We start from the raw sequence: 23,296 nt of genomic DNA, 5'->3' as shown, positions 1-23,296 counted from the left end.
ATGATGCAAATAGAAGAGCTAGAGAGCAAAGAACCTCACAGGAAATATATATGGATCTTATTTTTACTCCACGCTTCAATATCTAACATGTTGACATACAAAATATGTTTTTCCCATCTAAGAGCTTTTTTTAACCTCTTCTTTTGGTAGATCAAAAGAAAATGCCACATATAAAGAGGATTCATGAAGGAATGACACTGCACCCCAACATTTTGCTTTGGAAAGAAAGGATCCATTCTGCTTCACAGGCCTCAATTGTTATATTCAAATTATTGAAAGAATGTCTTTTCAGAGTAATTTTGCTAAATGTGGCTAGCAAAGGTTTTTATAGACTGTTTGAATCATTTGGAGCTTCTTCCTCTCTAGGCACCTGTTTGCTAGTTTTCTGATTGTAGTATACTATATTCTTGATAAGGCAGAGTAATCTGAAGGATTCTGTAATGCTTTTTACTCAGGGAGTAAAGCATTGCACACCGAGACCTTTTTTTCAACCTCAGAAATCTGGGAAGTGAGCCTAGCAATAAGAGACACACACTACACTGTTAAAGAACATAAAAGGCAGCCTCTTAAGACAGGCCACAACTTCCAGGTTTGTTACAATGGTAGCTCTTATTTAAAAACGTTGTTGAACTCATATTTATATGAAATAGCAAGAAGTTGTGTTTCAAGACAGCTCTTAAGGCCCCTTAACATGTTCTCTAACTTGGCATGCCTACCTTCTTATGCTATTCTCTAACTGCCAATCTTATTTCCCCAGCCAATGACAAATCATCATCCAACTTTACCTACAAAGCTATGTAAACTTGACTAAACTGTAATTGCCAATATAGCTAGACAACTGATTACTAAGACCTATCAAATTTTCTCTTCTGCAATGATCTATGGGTTGGATCCAGACCTAAACATTCTTAGAGTAGACTCAGGGAAATCAATAAGACCCAGCTCTATACTCCATTGACAACAGATGACCAGATTCTAGTACTAAGGTTTTCTGCACATGCCCAGAACGCTCCATGATCTCTGGGACATAAAATTTGGCAAAATAAATGCTTAGAAGTTTTTTTTTTTTAAATACAGAACAATTATTCAGTGGACCTATTATCCAAAATACCATCCTTTACATAGAAGTTCCGCATGTGAATATTCAGTGCTGTTTTTATGGAGTTCCTAGAAACTCATTTATACTTCTGAATCTTCTCTTCTGATTTAAACATCAAGGCCTGTACCACTGTTTCAATATAAAATGTAGAATGGGTAGTCTTGATTTTCTGTCTTGATTTCCTTACAATGTCAACAACCCTGCAAGGCTTCCACAAAGGAATACTGGCCTTACAAGCTGATGAATCTAAGTGCTCACTTTCTATTGTAAATGCTGGGCCATTCCTCGCAAAATGATTTACAACCAGAAAATCAGACTAAATCATGTTCTACACATAGATCAAGATCTTCTAGAATATGAACAATTTTGTTAGAACTGTGAACTTTGCTTGAATCATTTCTTCAGCTGTGGGAAGACAATAATGCTATAACTGAGCATATAGGAATAGCTGTCACATAGGTTAGGTGACAAGTGGCTGGAGAGCAGCACTTGTGAAAGGGACCTCGGGGTGCTGGTTGACTGCAGGCTAAACATGAGTCAGCAGTGTGATGTGGTGTTCAAGAGGGTGAATGCCACCCTTGGTTGCATAGCCAGAAGTGTGGCTTCTAGATCAAGAGAGGTATTACTACCACTCTGGTGCACCCGCAACTGGAGTATTGTGCTGTTTTGGGCCCCTCATTACAGGAAGGATATAGCCAGGTTAAAGTCAGTGCAGCATAGGGCCACAAGGTTGGTGACTGGTTTGCAGGGGATGCCGTATGAGGTGAGACTGAGGGAACTGGGTCTCTTCAGCCTGGAGAAGAGGAGACTCAGAGGGGATCTGTTGGCGACATACAGGTATGTCAGGGGATGTCACATGGAGATGGGTAGAGACCTGTTCTCCCCTGCAGATGAAGGCAAAACGCACTCCAACGGAGCAAAGCTCAGGGAGCCAAGGTTTCGTTTGGATGCCAGGAAGCACTTCCTGACAGTCAGGACCCCGAGGGTGTGGAATGGGCTTCCACGAGAGGTCGTTGAGGCCCCATCAGCGAGGGTGTTCAAGGACAGGCTGGACGTGCATATGGTGAGCATGTCATGAGTGGTGCCGGAGGTCAGACTCGATGGCCCAGGAGGCCCCTTCTGACTCGCTCTGTTTCTATACGATTCTACCCTGTGCATACATATTGTTTCTTAGGAACTTAGCAAAGCCTTATATGCTTTGTTCTGATGATTGTGTGCAACAAGGGGACAGAACTAGACAGAGAACTATTATTCTTGATTCTGGGAAGAACCCAAGATGCTTCAGAGCTTGAGACATATTTTAAGAATCTGGCTGTGCACTAGCAGACAATGGTAACAACACTCCATGTTTATAGCGCAGGCCTGCATCAGTGGTGATTTAAGTGGAAGCAGTGCAAGTTGAGGCACAGCAGCTGCTAGGAGATTACTGTTTTCTATACTTCTGGTGTCACAAAAGCAAGAACAAGAAGATGACACCTTATTTTATACTGATAACTTACTGGAACCAAGACCAAAATAAATGTAATTTCTTGGCTATTTGAATAATTTTGGTTTCAGAATGGTAAATTGATTATTTGCTATGTGGCACTCAACAATCTACCAAACAGAATACTTTACGCCTCTCACACTGACAAGATTTAATTAAAAACAAAGATTCAGTTGGCGTTTGGCACCTAGGTTTCCTTAAATGCTCACCTCAAAGTCATTACCATAAAATAACATTTTTAGGTACAAAACCAAGTGATAGCGATTTCTCTTTCCCACAAACACTCACCAGTGACTGATGTTTGTCAGATGGAAAGCTAGCTTTTCTGTGAGTGTGCCTCTAGAAAATACTGTTTACAATTCTATTCTAGGCAGTTGTGGCGAATTACACATCAAGGTAGACAAGGGTTGAAACAATATATAAAAGACTGTCACCCAAAAGCAGAAAATAAAATGTTCATCCCTGTAGTAAAAAGGCCAGTGCTTTTATCTGTGCCACCGAGATATACAATGTTGATAGCAATCACTGATTTATTGCTGTTCATGATAAAATCAGGTTCAAGCGCCTACTATGCAAGCAATAGAACGCGTTAGGATGCTTTTCAGAATCCATGGCGAGACATGGGCATACCTATTAACATTAAAGCAGATCCCTCCAAGAATTAATCAATTGTAAACATCGCAACTCTGTAGAATCTTTTTCATACTTTGATTCCTAAAATTTAAAAGGCAAGGATTAGTAGTAGCAGAAAAACATCCAGTTTCACATTCAGCGACATATAAGAACTCCCTTCTCCTAAAAAAACAAACAAAAAACCCATAGCAGCACATTTTCTAGACAAAAAGAAGTGTGTTTCTGGATTACCCTCTCTCCCAAAAACACTCAAAAATAAAGTGCAGCACCCATAAAAATAAGTCTCAAAGAAGTTGCCACGTTCTTCTCTTTGTAATAAGAGTACTTGGGCTCAGTCTTAGGACTACTATACTGTATCCATCATTTTAGGTTCATCCTCATCTTTGTGTACCACTGAGTTCAAACTGCAGCCCTGAAGTGAATCTGAATTCTGCAACAAAATAGAGCATAAATAGAAAGTCAATTCCAGGCAAATATCTGATCTGAAGAAATGGCTTGCATTGCATTGTATCAAGTTTATGCACCCCAAGAGTATATACGCACGTAATGAGTGTGTATGCTAGCTAGTGGGAATTTATAATCTAGAAATGCTCAAGTCAAGAAAGGCATTTTCTCTTGGGCTCCAATGCAACTGAAGGAAGGAAATTTGAGTTGACAGATGTGAAACAATTCAGCAGGGACTAACTGAGGTTTATTCCGCTATTATAGAACATTTCTCAACAGAGATATGGAAACTGAAAATTTGTTTTGCTATCCCTTGCAATAAGTGGCACTGCTCATGTGTGCCCTGGTAGCTAACTGTGTGTTGGAGGCGCGGCACTGCAATGGTGCTCTTTCGGAGCGCCTTCATCTGGCTCACCAGATGCAGCAGTACCATACAAACTGATTAGATATATTGAACAAGAACTCTCCTGTTGAGTAGGGCCATCACCAAGGTCATTCAAAATAAAGCCAATTTATTTTGTTTAGGATTATATTATAAGCCATCCAGAGACGACAGTAATGGACAGCGTATAAAGTTCCTAAATAAATAAATAAATAAATTTGCCATCTGTTATTCTGTGATTCACTTGTGTAACTCTAGCAGGTACCTCCAAGAGGGCACTACCACAGACCTGGAGAGATGCATTGCTATGCTGGGTGTGAAGGAAGGGGGTTTCCTTCCTCAGTAGGCAACCTGGTTTCTATACTAAGTGCAAAAGAGGGAAAGAGCTCTCTGCCTCTCCTCCACTGGCCCACTTGTTTGCACGGCATTTCTGACTGCCTAAGTCAACTGAATGGTTAAACACAAAGCAAAACTACCCTATTAGCACAACTACTCTTTGCAAAGATGTAGGCTAATCCTGCTTGCTGGCAAAGACAAGGACGCCACCAGTATGAAGCTATTCCCTCACAATGAGGGCTTGCGAAAGCAAAATTTTCTGGGGGGGCGGTTTGATGCAGGATGGAAACCTATCTGGGTAAAAACATAGCCACAAGAATGGTTCAAGTGACAGCCAGGTAAAATCAGCAAACCTACTGTCCTCATAATAGATAGGCAGAACCTGGTATCCTGAGATTATAACCTGCATTTTATTTCAAGGTATCAATAAAAACTTGATATGTACAAAAAATGTAATTCTGCTTATTTTTGGATTCATAATACCTTTCACATCAATTAGAACTTATGCCTAAATTGGGCAGTAATTTTACAATAGTACAGGAGGAGGCAAAATATGCTAATAGGAAGTGCTCGAATAAACAAATTAAATGGATTGTTTAATATGCCTGGTATTAGTTGCAGCCTTGGACAGCAGAAACCACCTTGGTATGAAATTACTTACCATTCATATAGTTAAATGCCAGCATTGTATAAGTATATACTTTTCCTCACAGGATAAACAATATTGCACCAAGCTGACACGATTCTAAGGGAGGCAGGAAGGGAAGAAAAGCACTTCTCTAGGAGGAGACTCAAGCATATGGATTGGCAGAACCTCCCTTAGATCACTCTACCCATTCTCTGTAAAACAATTTTTAAGACCCACCTGTGGAAAAGATGCAAGCCCCGCTATACAATTCAGCTCAGTGTGAGACAAGGGATTCTGAGCAGGCATAGCTTGGAAGTTCTGTGATTGCGAACAAATTCTCACTCTTGATTTGAATGCTTCAAGTTCATTTTTAAAGGCCTCTAAATAGCCTTCTTCCCCTGTCTGTCAAAGCAATGAACAAGCAATGAATCAGCTCTCCAGTTTCACCATGTCTATCTTGTGCTAAAATAGGAAAGATTCTACAGCCAGGCAAACCATACTCTGTATCAAGAAGGCCTTCTGGTATTTCATGCATAGATGCACAGAGGATCATAACTTCTCTTACTCAGAATGTTTTGTTCCCGTTTTTTTATGATTTGCGTTAATTTATTCTAGCCTGCTAGTCATGGTAGGAACAAGTAATCATGCAGAACACTCCAAGTCCAGTCAAAGGACATTTCATGAATTCTCGCTTGTAGCTTTTGAAATTTATGCAGGCTTTTGCCCAGGCTCCCCTTGCATCCACAAATATTAAAACTAGCTTTAAAAAACTTGACCCCCAGGATTCTCATAATGCTAAATTTTGTACCCTTACAGAATCTCTACATACACACAGAACTGCTGTTGGCTATTGCTACCATACTCCAAACTTCTGCAATCTTGTATGCCCAGATGTGCAGTACTACAATGCCCATTGCTCAGTGTAGCCCAACACTGCTAAGAAACACAAGGTTAGGGAAAAGTGTCATGCAGCCAATAGAGAAACATTTCAGCAAAGGAATGTCCCTGCTTTTCCCTCTGTTTTAAGGCACACTGGTCTGGAAGTCATATATAAAATTTCCCTACAGAAATAACACTGTTATAAGAATAACTTGCAGAAGCACTCTTGTTACTCTTGGAGCGGTAACACTGGCTAAAAAGGACGAGGTTGATCAAACACCCCCTCACTATTTGCTTTTGAACTCTTCCCTTTAACGGGTTATTCGTGCATTCAAAGAAGGCTAGATGCCACATATTATACAGATTTGCAGCATCTCACTTTAAAGCAGGGAAGACTCCTTGCAAGTTTGTATGATAGCACGACATACTATGTGATACTCAGCTAGATTCTTTTCACAACCATGCATATGAAGGGCCAGTAACAGATGAATATTTTTAGATACCACTTTCTCTTGCTGCACTCAACCCCAATGTGAACCGCGGAAGTATGTTTAGAGTGATACAATGTAGAATACTTTAAACACAGAATGACATTATCCAGAGCTACAATCACAGCAAACATCAATCCCAACTCTAAACAAACTAGTAAAATGCCACTATTCCATACTTAAACATTTCAACTTCAACTTTCTGAGGCCTTTAGAAGTGGAGTAGGAAGAGGTCAAAGGTCCACAAAGCTATGTTAACTTTCTACCATGGGCTGTTTCCAGTGTCCAAACAAGAGGACATCTGCTTATGCAATAGGCATTCCTTTCTGCCCTGTTCCCATTACAAACTTCTCTGGAGGGTCCCAACCCTCTGAAGCAGATCTGGGAATAGAGAAGGAGCTGTAGGGAAGAGGGAAAAGCTGTTTCACCTGCAGTGTTTATTCTGCTGGGAGACAGGCTCCATTAGATGCAACCCATGTTCCCCACATATTTTCCTCCGGCGAGTTCCCCTCGACCATGCATCCTCCACAGGCAAAATGGCCCCCTCTGCACCCTGGTGACAGAAGTGGTGCAAGTATATATATATTTCAATGAAGGGTTGATGATACAAATACATAGTGAGGGTGTGTGAGAGGGAGGGAATACACATGTGCGTGAGCAAGAAGGGAAGAGGTGAGGCAGGGGGTGCCTTGTTGCATCTGTGCAAGAGGCAGGGGATGTGGCTGCAGATGCTGAGGTGCTTTCAGGGCTGGACATGGTGTGCAGCCCCACGGCGTCATCCAACAGCATTTGTGCTGCAACCAAAGCAAAGTGACCGAGGCATGGAAGAGATGGCAAAGACAATAAAACACTCCAAGAGCATTAGAGATGACAGGCTATTTAGGGAGTCCGTGGAAATTCAAAGGGAAGCAGTATTGGCTCACCCAACATTTAAGAAGGGTGGAACGTGATAGGAAAGGTGCTAAGAGGGCTCCTTTGGGCAAATGGACTACTTAAGAGGCATCTGGCTTCATCAGTTTGCTTACCCAATGCTCCTCCTCCTAGCACTGCGGTTCACAAGAGCTGATGTTTTACTGGTGATTCTTAGGTTCAAAATTTGATAGTTTTATATTAATGAAAACTAGGGAACACCATGGGACTATAATTACATTCTATAGTGCAAGGAGTTTTTGTTTTTGTTAAAAACAGCTTACCCTTATGTTATCCAAATCCATCTAGCAAGCTGCTGTCCCACAGAATTTGGATCTGCGATTTTTGGGAGCAGGGCAAAGAACAGCAGTGAAGAAGCAAGTTTCCAGACCTCATGGTGAAGGTAAACTTTGGATATTTTTAGGTACTCTCTACCCAAGACACAAAAACTAGAAAGTTCCTAGGTAAAGGACTTGGTGCAAAAAGTACAGTATTGACACTTTGCAGTTTTCAGTACCTCACCATCTGCTGACCTTACATAGCTATATGCTTAAGTTTATTTCTTAGTTTCTGAAACAAATTTTAATCCCAAAATAGCCATATTTTATTAAAATAGGGGGAAAAATTGGAGAAAAATTGCAGTTTTAAGCTGCAATCCTAAACCTACTTGAATACATTTTAAAAGAAACAGCGTTCTCTTCCAAGGAAATGTGTTCAGGACTGCACAATTCAGGACAGATTCAATTCGTTTTCAATCACCTTCCACAAGGTTGCAATGTTCTGGTAGAATGTATAATTATTCATTATTTACGTTAGCTTCCGAAGTTTTAATTAATCAGTATCTTTACAACAAAAGTACTTGATGAGTATCACCGCCCTTAGTTATGAAATGCTATAAAAGCATTATTTAAAAACAGGAATCAGGAAAAGCCTAACTCTCAGACATTTCCCATTGTCAGGGCTCTAGCCAATGTCCTCTACAAATGCACGGAAATCTCTGAATTCAGAGGCTTCTTGGCAGCCGATGCACGGGGCCAGGTGCAGCAGCACCTTGTGCCATGCACTTCATCTAGATGGCCCTTTTTAGCCCGCAGGGAGGGGAAGAGGCAGGCTGGGGCCTTGATGCAATAAGCCACTGGCCTGGCCTCCTCCCCTCCTTGCAGCTGGCACACCCCTTTTCCTCCTCTCTGAGGCCCAGTTGCATTCTGGGAGAGGAAGCTGGCTCAGCTCTATCTGGGGCTCAGCCTTTGGGTTCCCAGTTCTGAAGCTGCAGAACCTCTGAGCTGGGGCTCCGAGTAATCCCATGGGCCCCAAGACAATGTTGGGAGGTTGTACCTAAGAAAGGTAAGGAATTTTAGTGTCTAGCTGCCAAAGAGAATCTTCTGCTAGATCTTAAAATAGAATCCTCCAAGCTCCTCTATCCACACACCACAAATTGAACAGAAAACCCAACTTACTTTAGCTCTTTGGAAAAATAGACGGAAACATCCTCGTGGATCCACGTTACAGCTTTTGGCCATTTCTATGATAAATTGCATCACTACTGCTTGGTGAGCTACTTGTTCCATTAGAGCACCTTTCTGAAAATACACATCATTACAGTCAGTAAGGAAGTAACAGCATATTTCCTCCAGGGAGCAGTGTTAACAAGGCTCACTGTTATTAGGCCTAGGTTATCATTTCACGTAATCAAACTGAGTCTTGCCCTGCCTGGCACACAAAATCATTTTGTGAATCAGAAGCTCATTCAGAGAAAGGATCACTTGAAGGGAGCATGGGGAGGAATGCACGGTTCCTTTACACATTAATCTCTTCGCAATTGTGAGCTTCACAAATATAGTTAAAATGGTATTTGAAGCCATCAACAGGAGCTCACAGTAGATACACAAGAAATTCTGCTGCAGCCAGGTTGGGAAACCTTTTTCAGCCTGAAAATCAGACTTGATTTCGCATACACTCTCAAGGGGCTGAAGGTGAAAGGACATGAGCAAAAAAATGCATGCCACTCCCAGCAAATTGTAGCTTAAAGCTCATACTGCCAACTACTAAAGCTTAAAAGAGGCATCTTAATCTGGGAGACGGAGAAAAAAACTGTATAAAAACTCCCTAATGTATGTTCACCCATGAAAGAAATTAGGAGAGTAAGTACCCGGAGGAGGGCTTTCTCTGCGGTGGCGCCCAACCTATGGAATTCACTCCCCAAAGAGGTCTGCCTGGCACCGTCGTTACTGGTTTTTCGGCGCCAGGTAAAGACCTTTTTATTTAAACATCATTTCAATTGTTAAAACATATGATCTGGCCAGGGCAACTTCTTCCTTCTCTTTCTCCTCCTATATTTTTATTTTATACTGATAATTTTAATTTTATATTTGTAAATCAATGTATTTTTTTGTATTTTTATATTTAATGGTAATTTATTATGTACTATTGTATTTCAATGTATTTTATCATGTTGTAAGCCGCCCCGAGGTTTCGGCAAGGGGCGGCATAGAAATGTAATAATAATAATAATAATAATAATAATAATAATAATAATAATAATCAGTAAAGTATAGCCAAGACAGGCTGAAGTGGGGAGGATCCACAAGTATTACAGTACAGCCTCAGAGTGAAAAACTTTCTAGACTGATGCCTGCTGAAGGGCAATTTCACAGGTTACAAGAGGGTATTAATAAAGCCAGCTGTGAGCACTACCTTTAAATATTATACTTAGTTCTTAAATAACAGCTGATTGAGATCTAGGTTTATAAACTAATCACAGTGTTCTCCATATACTAATTGTGTGCTAAGTGTACAGAGATCTGAGCTTTACATTACCCTCCACTGATTTCAGCACTGCCTAGGTACTGTAAGTTTTTTCACTGAAGAAGTAAAGATGTTTAAGGCCAGATGAAAGGAAAAAAACAGAGACAGTCTAGATACCTATATGGACAAATTGGAGAGACTATAAACAACTTGAAGTGGAATTGGGGGGGGCACCTCCATTTCAATGTAGAAGAATATTTAAAAGATACCTGTTCTGCTTCTAGATGGAAACACCATAAGAGGAGATATTGAGCTGTTTCTTCACAGACAAGGTATGGGTGGTCAGAAAGATATTTCTGACTGTCAAACCATCTGTTCAACATACCTGGAAAAACAATGAGATGAGATCAAAAGAGCCCTTGTGTAAACAGAAAAAATACTTCAAAACAACTGAATCCAATATTGTGTATGAAACCACCATAGTGAATGAATATGGAAAGGAGTGATCCTATGGCTCTTAGACAGCATCTGAGCCCCCAGGATTGGAGACAGCACTGTGACCTTAGGGGTGAAAAGTGGAGATCCAGCTAACCTTTCCCTCCCAGTTAGCAGGGAAATAGTCACACTGGCTAACCTCTGATGTCTCAAAAATAATTACTAAGGGTTTAGTCAAGATCTGATTCCCAAATGGAGTTCAGTCACACAGGGCCATGCTGTTACCATACAAAATGAAGGTCAAGACGCCTAAATAATGTCCAAGTGCTTCACCTGCTAAAATTGGAATTTACAGAACTGACATACTATTGCTACAGATGATATATGAAGGTTCAGAGAAATAAGAAGCTGCACTTACCAAAATGCCTGATTTTCTGTTCATGCTTTTGCATGAAAGATTGAGATACATCCTCTTCCAGTTCTTTCCTTTTCTTTTGATTAATAAAGCTCTGATAAATAGAATGTCAATGTTGATTAATTATCCACCACAGCATAACATTTTATTAAGAAGTTACTACTTTGGAAAGCTGTCATTGCTCAGGAGTCACCTATTAGTGCAAAATGTTGAGATTATCTGTTGTAGAGCAAAGAAAACTTCAGAGGACGCTTCAGCAGCTGATGAGCAGTGTCTCAAATAACTTACTTCCAGAAGAAACTATTGCCTGGCATGGGAAAGTGAAAGAAAATAGACCATTCCCTTTGCTAAGTGTTCTTAGTTCAGTTTCTCTACATATTGTACTTCATACATATAAGGTTAAAATACATGGAACTAGCACAGGGTTAGGGGACATATCCAGATACTATTGGAATGCAACTTCCATCATGCCTCAGCTCAGACTAAGCTGGGTAGGGTAGATGGAAGTTATAGCCCAGCAACATCTTGCAGGCTGCATGCTCCCCATCTCTGATGTAACATTTCAGTTCATTAAAATGTTAAGGTTACTTCTAATTAACTGTTTATAGTCCGGAACTGAATCTTTTATTTGTTGAGATTTGAGAAGGAACTGGCCTTTTTTGTTAAGTGACTGGATTACACTCTTCAATATTAACTTTCCATCTATTTTTAGGCCCAGTTTGTGCTGATTTTTGTCTTAAGAATGCAATACATATTGGAAGAGTTCTTGAAACTAGCAGATGAGGTTCTGACGAATATTTGATAAAGAGTAATTACTATTTTTAAAAAAAAATTTTTTGTGATTGTCTGGTTTCTGGCCAGCTTTTTGAAAAAAGAAGTGCCGCCCATTGGTTTCAATAGGAACCAATGCCCCCTCTCAAGCTGACATAGATCTGTTCCAGTTTGGAGGCAGGAGCTGAGAAGGCTCTGAATCACACACATCTACCGCCCCTCCTGACACACACTTGGCATGCTTTCTCTCCTCACCACTGACGGTAGAGTCCCAGTCCTGGAGAAGCATTAGCCATGGAAGGGCTTTTGAGGCTGGATCTCCTCTGCTGAGGGAGGTCAGCACTGTTGGAGGGTGAGACCCCACACATCTTATGTCCCATAAATAAATGTCCCAGTCTATGTCTCAACCTAAATAAAATGTGGAACCATTTTAATTTAACTTCTAGAATATTGTGATAAATCCAAGTAGCAGCAGTAGTATGAATGTGAAAGCAAACCTAGATTTAACCACTTCAGCCTACTAAAGCAAATGGAAACAAATCAAGTTAAATCCAAGCATTCTGTGGACCATACTTATTCTACCTGCTCCTGAATTTACTGCTTGAAATCTGAACATGCATAGTAGCATTCTAAAGATTATTTCTGGGAAACATGTAAAAATAGCACCTCAATCTTATGAAAAGTTAAAGAGTTTAAGCTCATTCTTATTACTGACAGAAATATAGGCAAAGAACATAATAGCGAACGGTAGCAATAAGTGCTACATAAGTGCTCTAAAATCATTCTGCAGCATTTATGCCTTTTTGTGGTAGTTTTTGGTTAATGCAATCTGGAGTCTTCCATACCTTATTGAATACCTCCTTGCTAACAAAATCTGCGTTCCACATATTCTGTCTCTCTTTTTGCCGTAACACCTCCTCCTTCCGCCGCCACTCTTCTTCCCTCCATCTCAGCTCGGCAACTTCAGTCTGTGCTTTAGCATGTTCCTGGTCCAGGGACTCAGAGTTGTGTAATGCTAAATTACCAAGTTTCTGCTGGGCTTCTGCTAAATTCCATTTGCATTCCACAGAACTCTTCACAAATTCCTTTTGTTGTTGACAAGCCAGTTCAATCCCATCATTATAAATCTGCATGTTAAGCGTTTTGACAAGGTATAATTGGTCAGGTAAACCCATACCACATAGTGTTCGGCTATCCTCATTCAGGGAAAGGTATCACAAACACATTAATCTGAAACAGATATCACTTTTTGGCTTCACAATCATAATCCTTAATAGATTTAAGATGCAATCTTTAAAATTGCATTAAATGCTTAGGGCAATCTCCAGATCTGTCCCTCCCACCGCTGTCAATGAGACACCCTTATCAAGTACAATGCTGGCTGGGGGATACTAGGAGCTGCAGAATTTTTTTTGAACCTGTGTATGGGATTGCACCTTTAAAATCTCAACTTTCTCCTCGCACATGCATGGTTTGTGAGTAGACACATACGGTTCAATCTCATGCATGCTTGGACAAAAAAAAGCTGTCCAACTCCCAACATTTCTCAGCCAGTCACAAGAACTAGGGAATACTGGATTTGTAGAACTTTCTTCCATTCAAATGTGCATAAGATTGCATCTTAAATGTATTAAATAAAAATTAAAAATCAAGGATAATTATGCTATATAGACTGATCCTACCTGCCTTATGCAGCTAAATCTACAATCCTGGACAAGTTTAATGAGAAGTAAACCTGCTAAGACTCCCTGTATATATGTACAGGTAGGCAGCCTAAAGTTGCAATCCTGTGCTTTGGGAGTGTATCTGACTGAGCCCTGCAGGGCTTATTCCCGAGTAAATATGTACAGTGACAGGCTGCATGACTGTTGTTTGGTATTGGTCTCTCATCAGCAGCAGCGAGTGGAACAATCCTATGCAGATCTGACAAGATTGGACCATATATGGTTTAGTAGCATGGATCCACGAGACACCACCCCGTCTCAGCAGATCTGCTGCATGGATTGGAAAGAGATACACATGCTGTGCAACACTTCATATTCTGCAATATTTTTATTTTATACTCGCACAAAACAGTCAAAAGGAGAGCCTCTGGTGAAATATCAAGCCTCACCCAACACCGGGATAACATGCAATTCTTTCAATCACCAAATGAAGGCAGGTCAGTTCTAGAAGGCCCAAGATCGCCCAAGGGAGAAGGCACAGGGAACATGAGGCGAGGGCTCAATACGTCGACTGCGAGGCGAAGCTGTGCTCCGCGCTCCCACAAGTCCCGGACCGCGCCCGGGGCAAAAGGAACGGGCCGGGCGGCTCGTTACAATTCGCCGCAGAAACCGGACCTTCAGCTCCGCTATTAGAGAGGGGACGGCAGTGAAGGGGCAGGGACAGGCGATCACGCCCGCTGCAAAAGGAGCGCCGCGCCGCGGGGGTCGGCGGTACCTGCGCGTTCCGCTGAGGCGGCTCTTCTTCCCGTCCCGGGCGCAAATCACAGGAGCGCGGCGGCCACGCCATCCCCTTCCCGCTTAGGAAACCCTGGGTCGGATAGCCTTCCTCTGACTTGCGCGGCCACCCGAGAACGTTACGAGTCCCCCCGGAAACTAAGTCACAAGCCACTTCCGGCAACAATAGCGCGTCCAGGACTTATGAGTTCATCAGGCACCGCCTCCTTTTTCCTGAGTGTGTCACGTGAGGGGAGCCAAGCAGCCGTGGTGGTTGCTAGGAGACGGAGGTGGCTGGCTTTGTTAATCTGTTTCCTCGGGGCGGGGAAGGGCATCTTCGCGGCTTGCCTGAATCGCTCAGTCCCGTAGGGCTTGCTTGTCGGGATTTGAACGTAATCTGGCGCAGTTGCTGTGTTAGTTTGTTGTGGTGAGAGAACAAGGAGAGACCGGAAAGACCGGGACATTTACACACAGCAACCCAATGCCTGTTACTCATAAGTAAATCCCATCAAGGTAAATGGCGTTTACACCAGGAACGCTTGCGCCCGTATATGCCCTCCCGCCCCTTTTGATCAGCAACGGATGCCTTTCTCCGGGAACCCTCCGTGAATGATATTAGGAGGGTGAGTACCCGGAGGAGGGCCTTCTCTGCGGTGGCGCCCCATCTATGGAATGCGCTCCCCAGAGAGGTCCGCCTGGCGCCGTCATCATTTGCTTTTCGGTGCCAGGCTAAGACCTTTTTATTTAAAACTTATTTTAATTGCTAAATTATTGTATTTATTAGGATTTTAAAATTAGCCGAGAATGCACCGGGGGTTTAAAAAATTTTTTTCTTTTAAATTGTTATATTGTTATTATGTTTTTTTTCTGTACTTTTTGTGAGCCGCCCCGAAGCTTTGTTGCGATGGGGGCGGCATAGAAATGTTTTAAATAAATAAAAATAAATAAAAACATTGCAGGGGGGTGTCACTGTATTTTAGCAGTTAGTTCACGAAAGCTTAAGCCACGCAATAAGTATGTTAAGGCGCAATCCTGTGCATCTTTAGACGGGGCGGCAGTGGTGGGGGAAGCCAACGACTCCCAGCATGCCCTGGCCAGAATGAAGGTCTCCCCACTCCCGTCCTAACTATGTTATAGGATTGTGCTATAAGTTTATCTGGCAATCTTTCCCAACTTTAGGCGCCCTCAAGATGTGTTGGATTACAGATCCCAGCAACCCCAGCCAGCTGCGGGGAGTACGGGGAGTCGTGGTCCAACACATCCGGTAGGCGCCCGGTTAGGCAAGGCTGCCTTAAGATGTTATACGATTCATGGTTGTTGATTTTTGCGGGGGAAGAAACCCAGTTCGCTTCCCAATAAACACAGCGAGCGGGCAACACTGTCTTGGGACGCTGAACAAAATACCCCCGCTCGGGTAAACTGCGATGCTCTTCGCAGCTGCTTGGCGAGCAGAACTTCTACAGGTGACGCTCTTCCACCTGTGCCCGGCATGCCGAAGGAGCCGTTCTCCGGGCAGAACGGCTGCTCGTCGGGCAGCTGTGAAAGGCGGCGCAAGCCCTGTCAGGAAGTCGCTTGGAAGATCCAGGACGATGGACCACCTGGCTCGTCCGACTCTGACTTCAGCAACTCTCACTTGCGAGAAATCCCGCTCGTTCCAACGGCCGGCCAAAGGAGCGGAAAGGCGCGCTTGGCGGCGGGCCTGCGCGCGCGTCCCGGGAACGCCCCGCCTCTCCGTCTCCTACGGGTTGGAACGTTGGTGTCCCCATGGCGACACGACGCTTGCTCCCTCGCTCCCCCGCCCCCACAGACAGGTGTGGCGGCCGAGCGGGAGAGCCGTGGCAAGCGCGCCGAGCCCCACGGGCCAGAGCGAGGGCGGGGATGCCGCTGAAGGTCGTGGTGGAGCTGCAGATCCATGCGGTGAGGGGGGCTTTGGGGGGCTGTAGGAGGCCAGCAGGGGAGAAGCCCCTAAAGGTTGCCCGAGGTCTGAGTGTCGTGTTTTCAGCCGTGTGTGTGTGTGTTTCTACTGAGTGCTGCCTGCCTGCCTTCTTGGGTGCAATTAGTCATCCAGTTCAGAGCGGGAAAGCAATGGTGGCAGACGTGCAGGTTGGGACCTCGGACTTCAGGGTCTTGCGAGGGAGCTCTTTAGATGGCCCTGTTGGAGTACAGCGATTGTGAAGTCCACAACCAACTTTTCTCTTCCTCCCCATCACCATCTTATGCCTGCAGGCTGCTTCCGTAACAACCAAACCCATTACCAACCTAGGTACACACACACACACAAACTGGACAAGTGCAGTTCTTCATTTTAAATGTAAATTAGCACCACTGTGATACAGGAATAAAGTGAAGTTTGCTGGAACCTGCTGTGGTCCCTTGTAGAGACCTTAAGTTGTGATGCTCTGTCCTCAGGGCCAAAGGTCCAGCTGTAACTGCATCACAGAGCAGAGGGAAGTGATTGTTGGCATATTCTGCATACACTGAAAAGCAATCTCGTTTTTATTATTGCTGTGTGAAGAATCCAAAAATGCATTTAACACAAATGTCAACCTACCCCTTTAATTAGAGATACTATTTATTATACTTTAAAACCACCCAGTAACCCAAGTTCTCTAGTTAATATACACTTCATTAAAAACCTAAATACAAAAAAGAAAACCACAAATAACGTCAGCCTGTAATAAAACCAAGACAAAGTCAGCAGCAAAGTGAAAACATTTCAGCACAGAAGATCAATGTTAGTTACTTGCCCTGGTGCCGTGAGCAGATTAGATCTCTAGTAATGGTTTCCAGGGTGGCAGATAGCATGAACTACAAACAACTTTTCTGAACCATGAAGAAAAAGAGGAATGATGTACGACCTCATGAAGTAACATTTATACAACCTCAGAACTGCAGCCATTCATGGGATGTCTGGCCCCTAGCAATTCATACTAGCCTATGCACCACACTTCATGTACTAATAATTTTGCAATACGTAGAAGTTGTAACCCATTGGTCTCATGTTGCAGACTTGGCTGCCGCCTTAGTTCTAACTACTGTGATTTTCTGTCTTGTTCTTTCCTTCTCATCAAAGGTCTCTTGTCCTGGTGTGTATTTAACAGAGAAGAATGATGTGTATCTCCATGTTTGCATTCTGGGTCAGTGCAAGGAGACAGACTGTCTCCCTCCCATCTTTCCTCTCTTGTTTCGTGAGCGAATGTGGTTTGAAAAGGTAACCAGGATTTTAGAAAAGTCTTTACCTTGGTTTTTCTTAAACATAGGCACTGTTTTACAGGCTTAGAACAAAGGTCTGGCAGGTGTTTCTGGGATGCCCAAGAACAGAACATGAAGGCTGCAGCCTTATAGCGTCTGAGAAATATAATGTTTGCAGGGACTTGGGAAGTCAACTAGCCCAGCCCTCTGTTTCATCTGTTTGAATACTGAATACACTGTAAGGCTCTCAATCCATTATATTATAAGAGGTGAGTGTTTAATCTTCCAGTGCTGTAATATCAGTCTTTCAGACGTTTAAAGGATAGGGAGAATCCATTTACAGTGACAGTTTGTTTATTTCAGGAAATATGTAAATAATTTACAAGTGTGCATTACAATGAATATTAAAGATTGTTTCAGTAGAAGATTTATCTGTATAGTAACTTCTTCCCAAAAAGAAACAGCTACCAGATATTGCAAAAAGTATGTTTAAAAGAAGAATTTGCTGTATTTCACTGCTAGCAATTAACTGAATTAGACAACCCTTTATTAAATAAGTGTTGCAATGTTCAATACACATGAATCAAATATTTTTGTAGAATAAGATGCAGCTTCAGCTCCACAGACAAGACAGATAAACACCAAAGTGGCAAGCCACTCATCAGGCCTTTTGAGTTGGTACCCACAGCAGTTTCTCAATTTCCCAAATAGATGCAGAAAAATTAAGAACTCCTACCACAGTGGTCCTCTCTCACCAGTGCTCTAAAAGCCTGAAAAGGAGATTAAGGGTGCAATCGTATGCATGTTTGAACAGAAATGAGTCCTACAGTTTCCAGCCCCACTAGCTAGCATGGCTGTTCTAGAAATTCTGGGAGTTATGGCAATTCTTTCTGTCTAAACATGCATAGAATGGTCACCTTAGCCATTTGCTTTGAGAGAGCCCGATTTCAGATCCTGAGTCCAATTTGTGAAAGATTTGTTTTACAATATATGAACGTTATGAACTATGGGACACTTCTTAAAGCATGCTTGGAATGCACAAAAATGTTTGGAGCTTGCTTCTAGGGGGCTGAGTGCTGTTGATGCTGACCTCTTTTTCTTTTTAATATTTTAAGCATATATAGCTCTGAGGAGAAGAATCAGATAAAGTGGTTGTAACTCCCCCCCCCACTTATCTTAATTCTGCTAGAATACCTCTGGGAGGTATTCTGGGGAAATTAAGATGGTGACAGTGATGGCTGCTTCACTTGATATTTTTCTGTTTAGTTGCTGCTTATTCCTGCTGCTGGAGAGGCACCAGAGAAGCACAGGGGAGGGGGCAAGGACATTTTCCCTGCGTACCCCTCCCCCAAGTCATCCCTTTTTTCTGAATACCCCCACCCTGCAATCAGCCTTGTTCAGTGGGATTGAAAATTTCACCCAAACTCCTATCATGGCTTGATCTTGGTCAGTGGTATTAGTTCCCATCTATAATGTATCATGCTTACTAGATGATTTTAGACCTCTTTTCTTTTCTGACTGCTTATTGACTTGATTGGTAGTAAACAGCTTTAGGGTGCAATCCTATGTATGTTTAGACAGAAAAGGTCCTATACTCCCAGCATTCACCATGGCTGGCAAATGCCAGGAGTTGTAGGATTCGTTCCTGTTTAAACATACATAGGCTGGCACCCTTAGCTGATCAGTAATTGATCAGAAAATTTCAGTGTGACTATATAGAAATGAAAATGATGATGATGACGACAACAACAAATCCTAACCAGTGGGTCAGCTAGACAAAAGCGCACTTTTGATTTTTGAGGCTATTTCACTTTTAATGTGATACTGCAACAGAGAAACAGAAAATAGTAAAAAAAGCATTTCCTTCTAACAGCTCCAGTTCTATGCATTGCATTGTAAGATATATATTGGATTTCCTTTGGTAGAAAGCATTTATACTGAAGTTTTAGTGGTATGTATTTCAGTCCAATTAATTTGTAACTTTAAACATATGAAAATTATGTAATCATGTGATAGCTCTGATTATTTTTAAATCATCCTTGCCTTGCTTGTATTCTGTAGATATTTGAAAATGCTACAGATCCAGTTGCTGTAGTAGAACAGCTGGAAAGTAAGTCTTCCAAACCATATTCTTATAATATCTGTGGCCCCTTATTCTTCAAGGAGATTGACTTTATGTGTAAAACTGTATGCATGAAGGCTTCCTCCCTGCAGATGGTCACACTGTATATTTGGACACCAGAGCATAGGTTTTTGGACTGTACAATATCAGCAGTGGGACAGTCCAGGGCTGGGGGAACCTCTTTCTGCCAAGGGCCAAATTCAAATTCAGAGAAGCCCTCAAGGACCTAATTCCAGTGGTGAGTGGGACTGAAGGCAACTGGGGTAGGGACAAAAATGCAAATATTTTGCAACTGAAAGCTTTTACTGTCAGAAACTAAGGGAAAAACACAAAAACCACTAAATGTGGTTGAGGAGAAGGGAACATGGCCATCTGGAGGACTTGCCACTGGGCTAGTCAGTGAAATCACTCTCCCCCTGCTCATGTATTGGTAAGATGTGTAACCCATTTCACCTGCAGTATCAGGCTAAAATTGCTGTGGTTAATCTAAATACGTATTGATAGATGGCACAGTTCATTTCAAATGCAATGAAAAGCCATGGATTCAGTCTGCATGAATGAACCTGCATGAGCTAGGCCTTGTGCACTTTCCTCTCTCCATATCTTTCATGTGTTAAAGGATGAGACTGAAAACAGTTTTTTTAAACTATCCACAATTTTCTGTGACATCCAAATTGAAGTAACTGTGGTTTGTTAGTGGGAATAAGCCAGGATCAAACCACAGATTCAGATCCTCGCTTGTTTGCAAACTATAAAACCAGTTGCCTGAATACAGACACCACAAGGAACTATGTTTAGTTTAAAATCTGTAGTGGCATCTTTTGAATTCCTTCTCATGGGCAAGAAAGAAAGGGGTGTGGTGGGCATAAGGTGGAAGATAGCTATACTTTGTTCTTGAAGCGGGAAACAATGGTTTCTTTGTTCTTATTTGTAATGCTTAGGTAAAAGCTTGTGTGCCCTTCAAGAGAGACCCTATAGAAAACTGAGAATTTGAAATTTGTTTCAGTTTTTAGTTCAGTTTGGCCAACAAAATGAACTGAGGTTGTCTGCAGGTGAATAAAAAGAAATGAAGGAATGGGAGAGAGAGGAGGAAAAATTGAGCATGTACTTTGTGCCAAGTAACCAAGTAAAGTTTTTGTTGTTGTGTTTTATAAGGACTGGAAGCTTGACTCTTACCCCCGCCCCCGCACAGAGCGAGAGAAAGAGAGAGAGAGAGAGCACGAGCGAGCGAGCGCATAGTTTAAAAGCAACATATTTTGTCTCCTAAAATGAATAACATTCTTAATCTGTTTTCTTTTAGAAAGTGTTGCCAAGATTCAATTATCTGAATTGATATCTTCAGGTAAATGTGAAGGGAGGGGAAGGTATTCTTCACAATTTCCTATGCTTCGCAGTAAAATGTGGAATTATCATCTTAGATGATGCTAATGTTGATAGCCATACTTCTGTTTCCTCTGGAATTCCTAGAACTGTCACTGTTATTTGTGACTAATGAATGATTAAAAGATGCCTTGGCCACCTTTCAGAGCAGGAGCTCTCTGAAAGTGATGCATAGCAGCAAAACACATAATAAAAGCTGGTGTCTTAATAAAAAAACAGTGGAAACACAATAAAAGCAGCAGCAGGGAAGAACCTAATAATCGGCAAATACCAGCATAAAAGAAAAGTTACAACAGACGACTGCACTACAACTCACTTAACATCATCAGAGATAAGTCAGAGTAAGTAGTGGGCTGTTAGGATCTTTTAAAGCCTGCAGTGATGGCACCTGGCAGACCCCCTAAGGAAACTTGTTCCCCAGGTGTGGGGCTGCTGCAGGAAAGGCCCTCTTCTGTGTGGTTGCTCACACAACTGCTTTTATAGATGGGCAAATGAGAAGAGCCTTACTGATCTTAAAGAGCAGGCAGATTGCTATGGGGGAAGGCAGGCCTTCAAGTAATTTGGTTTCAAAATTTTCACAGCATTAAAGATCAAAATCAGCACATGAAATTGACTCAAAAATACACAATCAGTGGATAGTAAATGCTAGGACAGTATATAGGAATCAAATGCTCTTCTGTTATCAAATATGCTAAATATGTTATTACTGTATAGATTACGGTTAAGGTCAGTTCCTGGTAGTGAATGTAGCTTGCTGTGGTGACATTTTGTTTTGGCTTTCTGCTAAATGAACACTGGGTGGCAGAACAAACCTTCCACAAATGATTTGATCCTGATTTCTGTTCTGATGTCAAATTGCAAGAAATGTCTTGGCTAACTGGAAAAAGCATAGATTCATCAGGTGAGACATACGAAGAAATATAGTAAAGCTTAATTTACTAGTGAGGAGAAGAGGACAGGACCTATAGGCACCTTTCATTTTTAAAAAAACAAGCATAAAACCAGTGGTTTGCAAATGGTGTTCTGAGAACCGGAGGGAAGGGCAGTCCTTAGAAGACTGTTACATATTTCTCACTGAGAAAGTTACCAATGGTGAACAAGCTTCTCTGAAAGGCAGGTTTTCTTCTCCACTGCCCACTGTCAATCTTGCCCTGCACACCACAGGCAAGGAGTGTTGTCTTGGTAATAAATGTGCATGTTCAGGTTTGTGTAAGGATGTGGCTTGGCCAGCACTCTTTCTAAAATGCCTGGGCACTGTAAAGCACATCTCAGTATCTTACAAATAGCACAAGAATTCTAAAACTTCATAGATGGTGGATCCCTGTTAGATAAAATAAGGTGGAAAGAGTTCCTTGTAGGTAGAAAATATGAAAGCATTCTTGACTTATTCTGTCCACTGTGGACTGGTTTAGGACTAGATTTAGGAACATGTGACTTAAGTGATCTCCTGAGATGCAGGCTCAGAGTGGTGCACTTCTCATGGTTTACTGACTCAGTTGTCCATCAACAGAAACAAATAGTACAAACAGTTCATATGACAAGAGTAAATTAAAATTGACAGTTCCTACCATGCACATTTTTCATCTGAAATGGCAGAGATAAATCCATGCAAATTGTGTATCAATGTTGCTAAATGGTTTACAACAAATACAATTCAAACAGTAGTTATTCAAAAGTTGAATCAGTGGAGGGATACCAAAGGCAATTCTTTTCTAAGCTTTTATTTAGTTAGGGTTAGTTGTGGAGGAAATTGAAAAGTAGGTGCTTAAATGTAGATAGGTGTTGTTGTTAGTCACGAAGTTGTGTCCTACCCATCGCAACCCCATGGACAACATTCCTCCAGGCCTTCGTGTCCTCCACCATCCCCCGGAATCCACCTAAGCTCACACCAACTGCTTCAGTGACTCCATCTAGCCACCTCATTCTCTGCCATCCCTTCCTTCTTTTGCCTTCTCTTGTTCCCAGCATTAGGTTCTTCTCCAGTGAGTCCTTCCTTCTCATTAGGTGGCCAAAGTATTTGAGTTTCATCTTCAGGATCTGGCCTTCTAAAGAGCAGTCAGGGTTGATCTCCTCTAGGACTGACTGGTTTGATCACCTTGCGGTCCAAGGGACTTGCAGGAGGTTCCTCCAGCAGCACAATTCAAAGGCCTCAATCCTTTGGCACTCAGCCTTCCTTATGGTCCAGCTTTCACAGCCATACATTGCAACTGGGAAAACTGTAGCCTTGACTATATGCAATTTTGTTGGCAGGCTGATGTCTCTGCTTTTTAGTATGCTGTCTAGATTTGCCATAGCTTTCCTCCCCAGGAGCAAGCGTCTTTTAATTTCTTGGCTGCAGTCCCCATCTGTGGTGATCTTGAAGCCCAGGAAAATAAAATCTGTCACTACCTCCATTTCTTCCCCATCTGTTTGCCAGGAAATGAGAGGACCAGATGCCATGATCTTAGTATTCTTGATGTTGAGTTTCAAGCCAACTTTTGTGCTCTCCTCCTTCACCTGCATCAAGAGGCTCTT

At 42.2% G+C, this 23,296-nt stretch overlaps 2 protein-coding genes across 2 annotated transcripts in view; one reads left to right on the top strand and one right to left on the bottom strand.

Annotated features, from left to right (window-relative positions):
* Nucleotides 1-3,052: 3,052 nt before the first annotated feature.
* CDC37L1 (cell division cycle 37 like 1) lies at nucleotides 3,053-14,239 on the bottom strand. Its single transcript, XM_044446609.1, has 7 exons — nucleotides 14,090-14,239; nucleotides 12,496-12,777; nucleotides 10,883-10,973; nucleotides 10,299-10,414; nucleotides 8,742-8,864; nucleotides 5,246-5,410; nucleotides 3,053-3,648 (listed from the first exon to the last, which is right to left on the bottom strand). Exons 1-7 carry the CDS (start codon nucleotides 14,159-14,161, stop codon nucleotides 3,565-3,567), a joined length of 933 nt encoding a protein of 310 aa, XP_044302544.1. The 5' UTR covers nucleotides 14,162-14,239; the 3' UTR covers nucleotides 3,053-3,564.
* Nucleotides 14,240-15,966: 1,727 nt separating this feature from the next.
* The window catches only part of SPATA6L (spermatogenesis associated 6 like), a 22,932-nt gene continuing 15,602 nt past the window's right edge, over nucleotides 15,967-23,296 (top strand). Inside the window, exons 1-4 of the mRNA XM_044446210.1 lie at nucleotides 15,967-16,005; nucleotides 17,162-17,299; nucleotides 19,342-19,390; nucleotides 20,703-20,744. Of these exons, the coding sequence (XP_044302145.1) occupies nucleotides 15,967-16,005; nucleotides 17,162-17,299; nucleotides 19,342-19,390; nucleotides 20,703-20,744 (268 nt within the window). The remainder of the gene's footprint in view (nucleotides 16,006-17,161; nucleotides 17,300-19,341; nucleotides 19,391-20,702; nucleotides 20,745-23,296) is intronic.

Source organism: Varanus komodoensis, unplaced genomic scaffold (assembly GCF_004798865.1).
Source record: "Varanus komodoensis strain SLA01 unplaced genomic scaffold, ASM479886v1 scaffold5, whole genome shotgun sequence".
Lineage (NCBI taxonomy): Eukaryota > Metazoa > Chordata > Lepidosauria > Squamata > Varanidae > Varanus > Varanus komodoensis.
Note: the sequence above shows the minus strand (reverse complement) of the source record. Positions and strands in the feature narration are given on the sequence as shown.

Excerpts from the sequence above, each read along its gene's own strand:
- CDC37L1 (XM_044446609.1), bottom strand. The coding sequence starts at position 14,161 with ATGGCGTGGCCGCCGCGCTCCTGTGATTTGCGCCCGGGACGGGAAGAA. Across the intron at positions 12,778-14,089 it reads CGCCTCAGCGGAACGCGCAG|ATTTATAATGATGGGATTGA; the intron begins GTACCGCCGACC and ends CTTAACATGCAG. Across the intron at positions 10,974-12,495 it reads GCAAGGAGGTATTCAATAAG|AGCTTTATTAATCAAAAGAA; the intron begins GTATGGAAGACT and ends TCTATTTATCAG.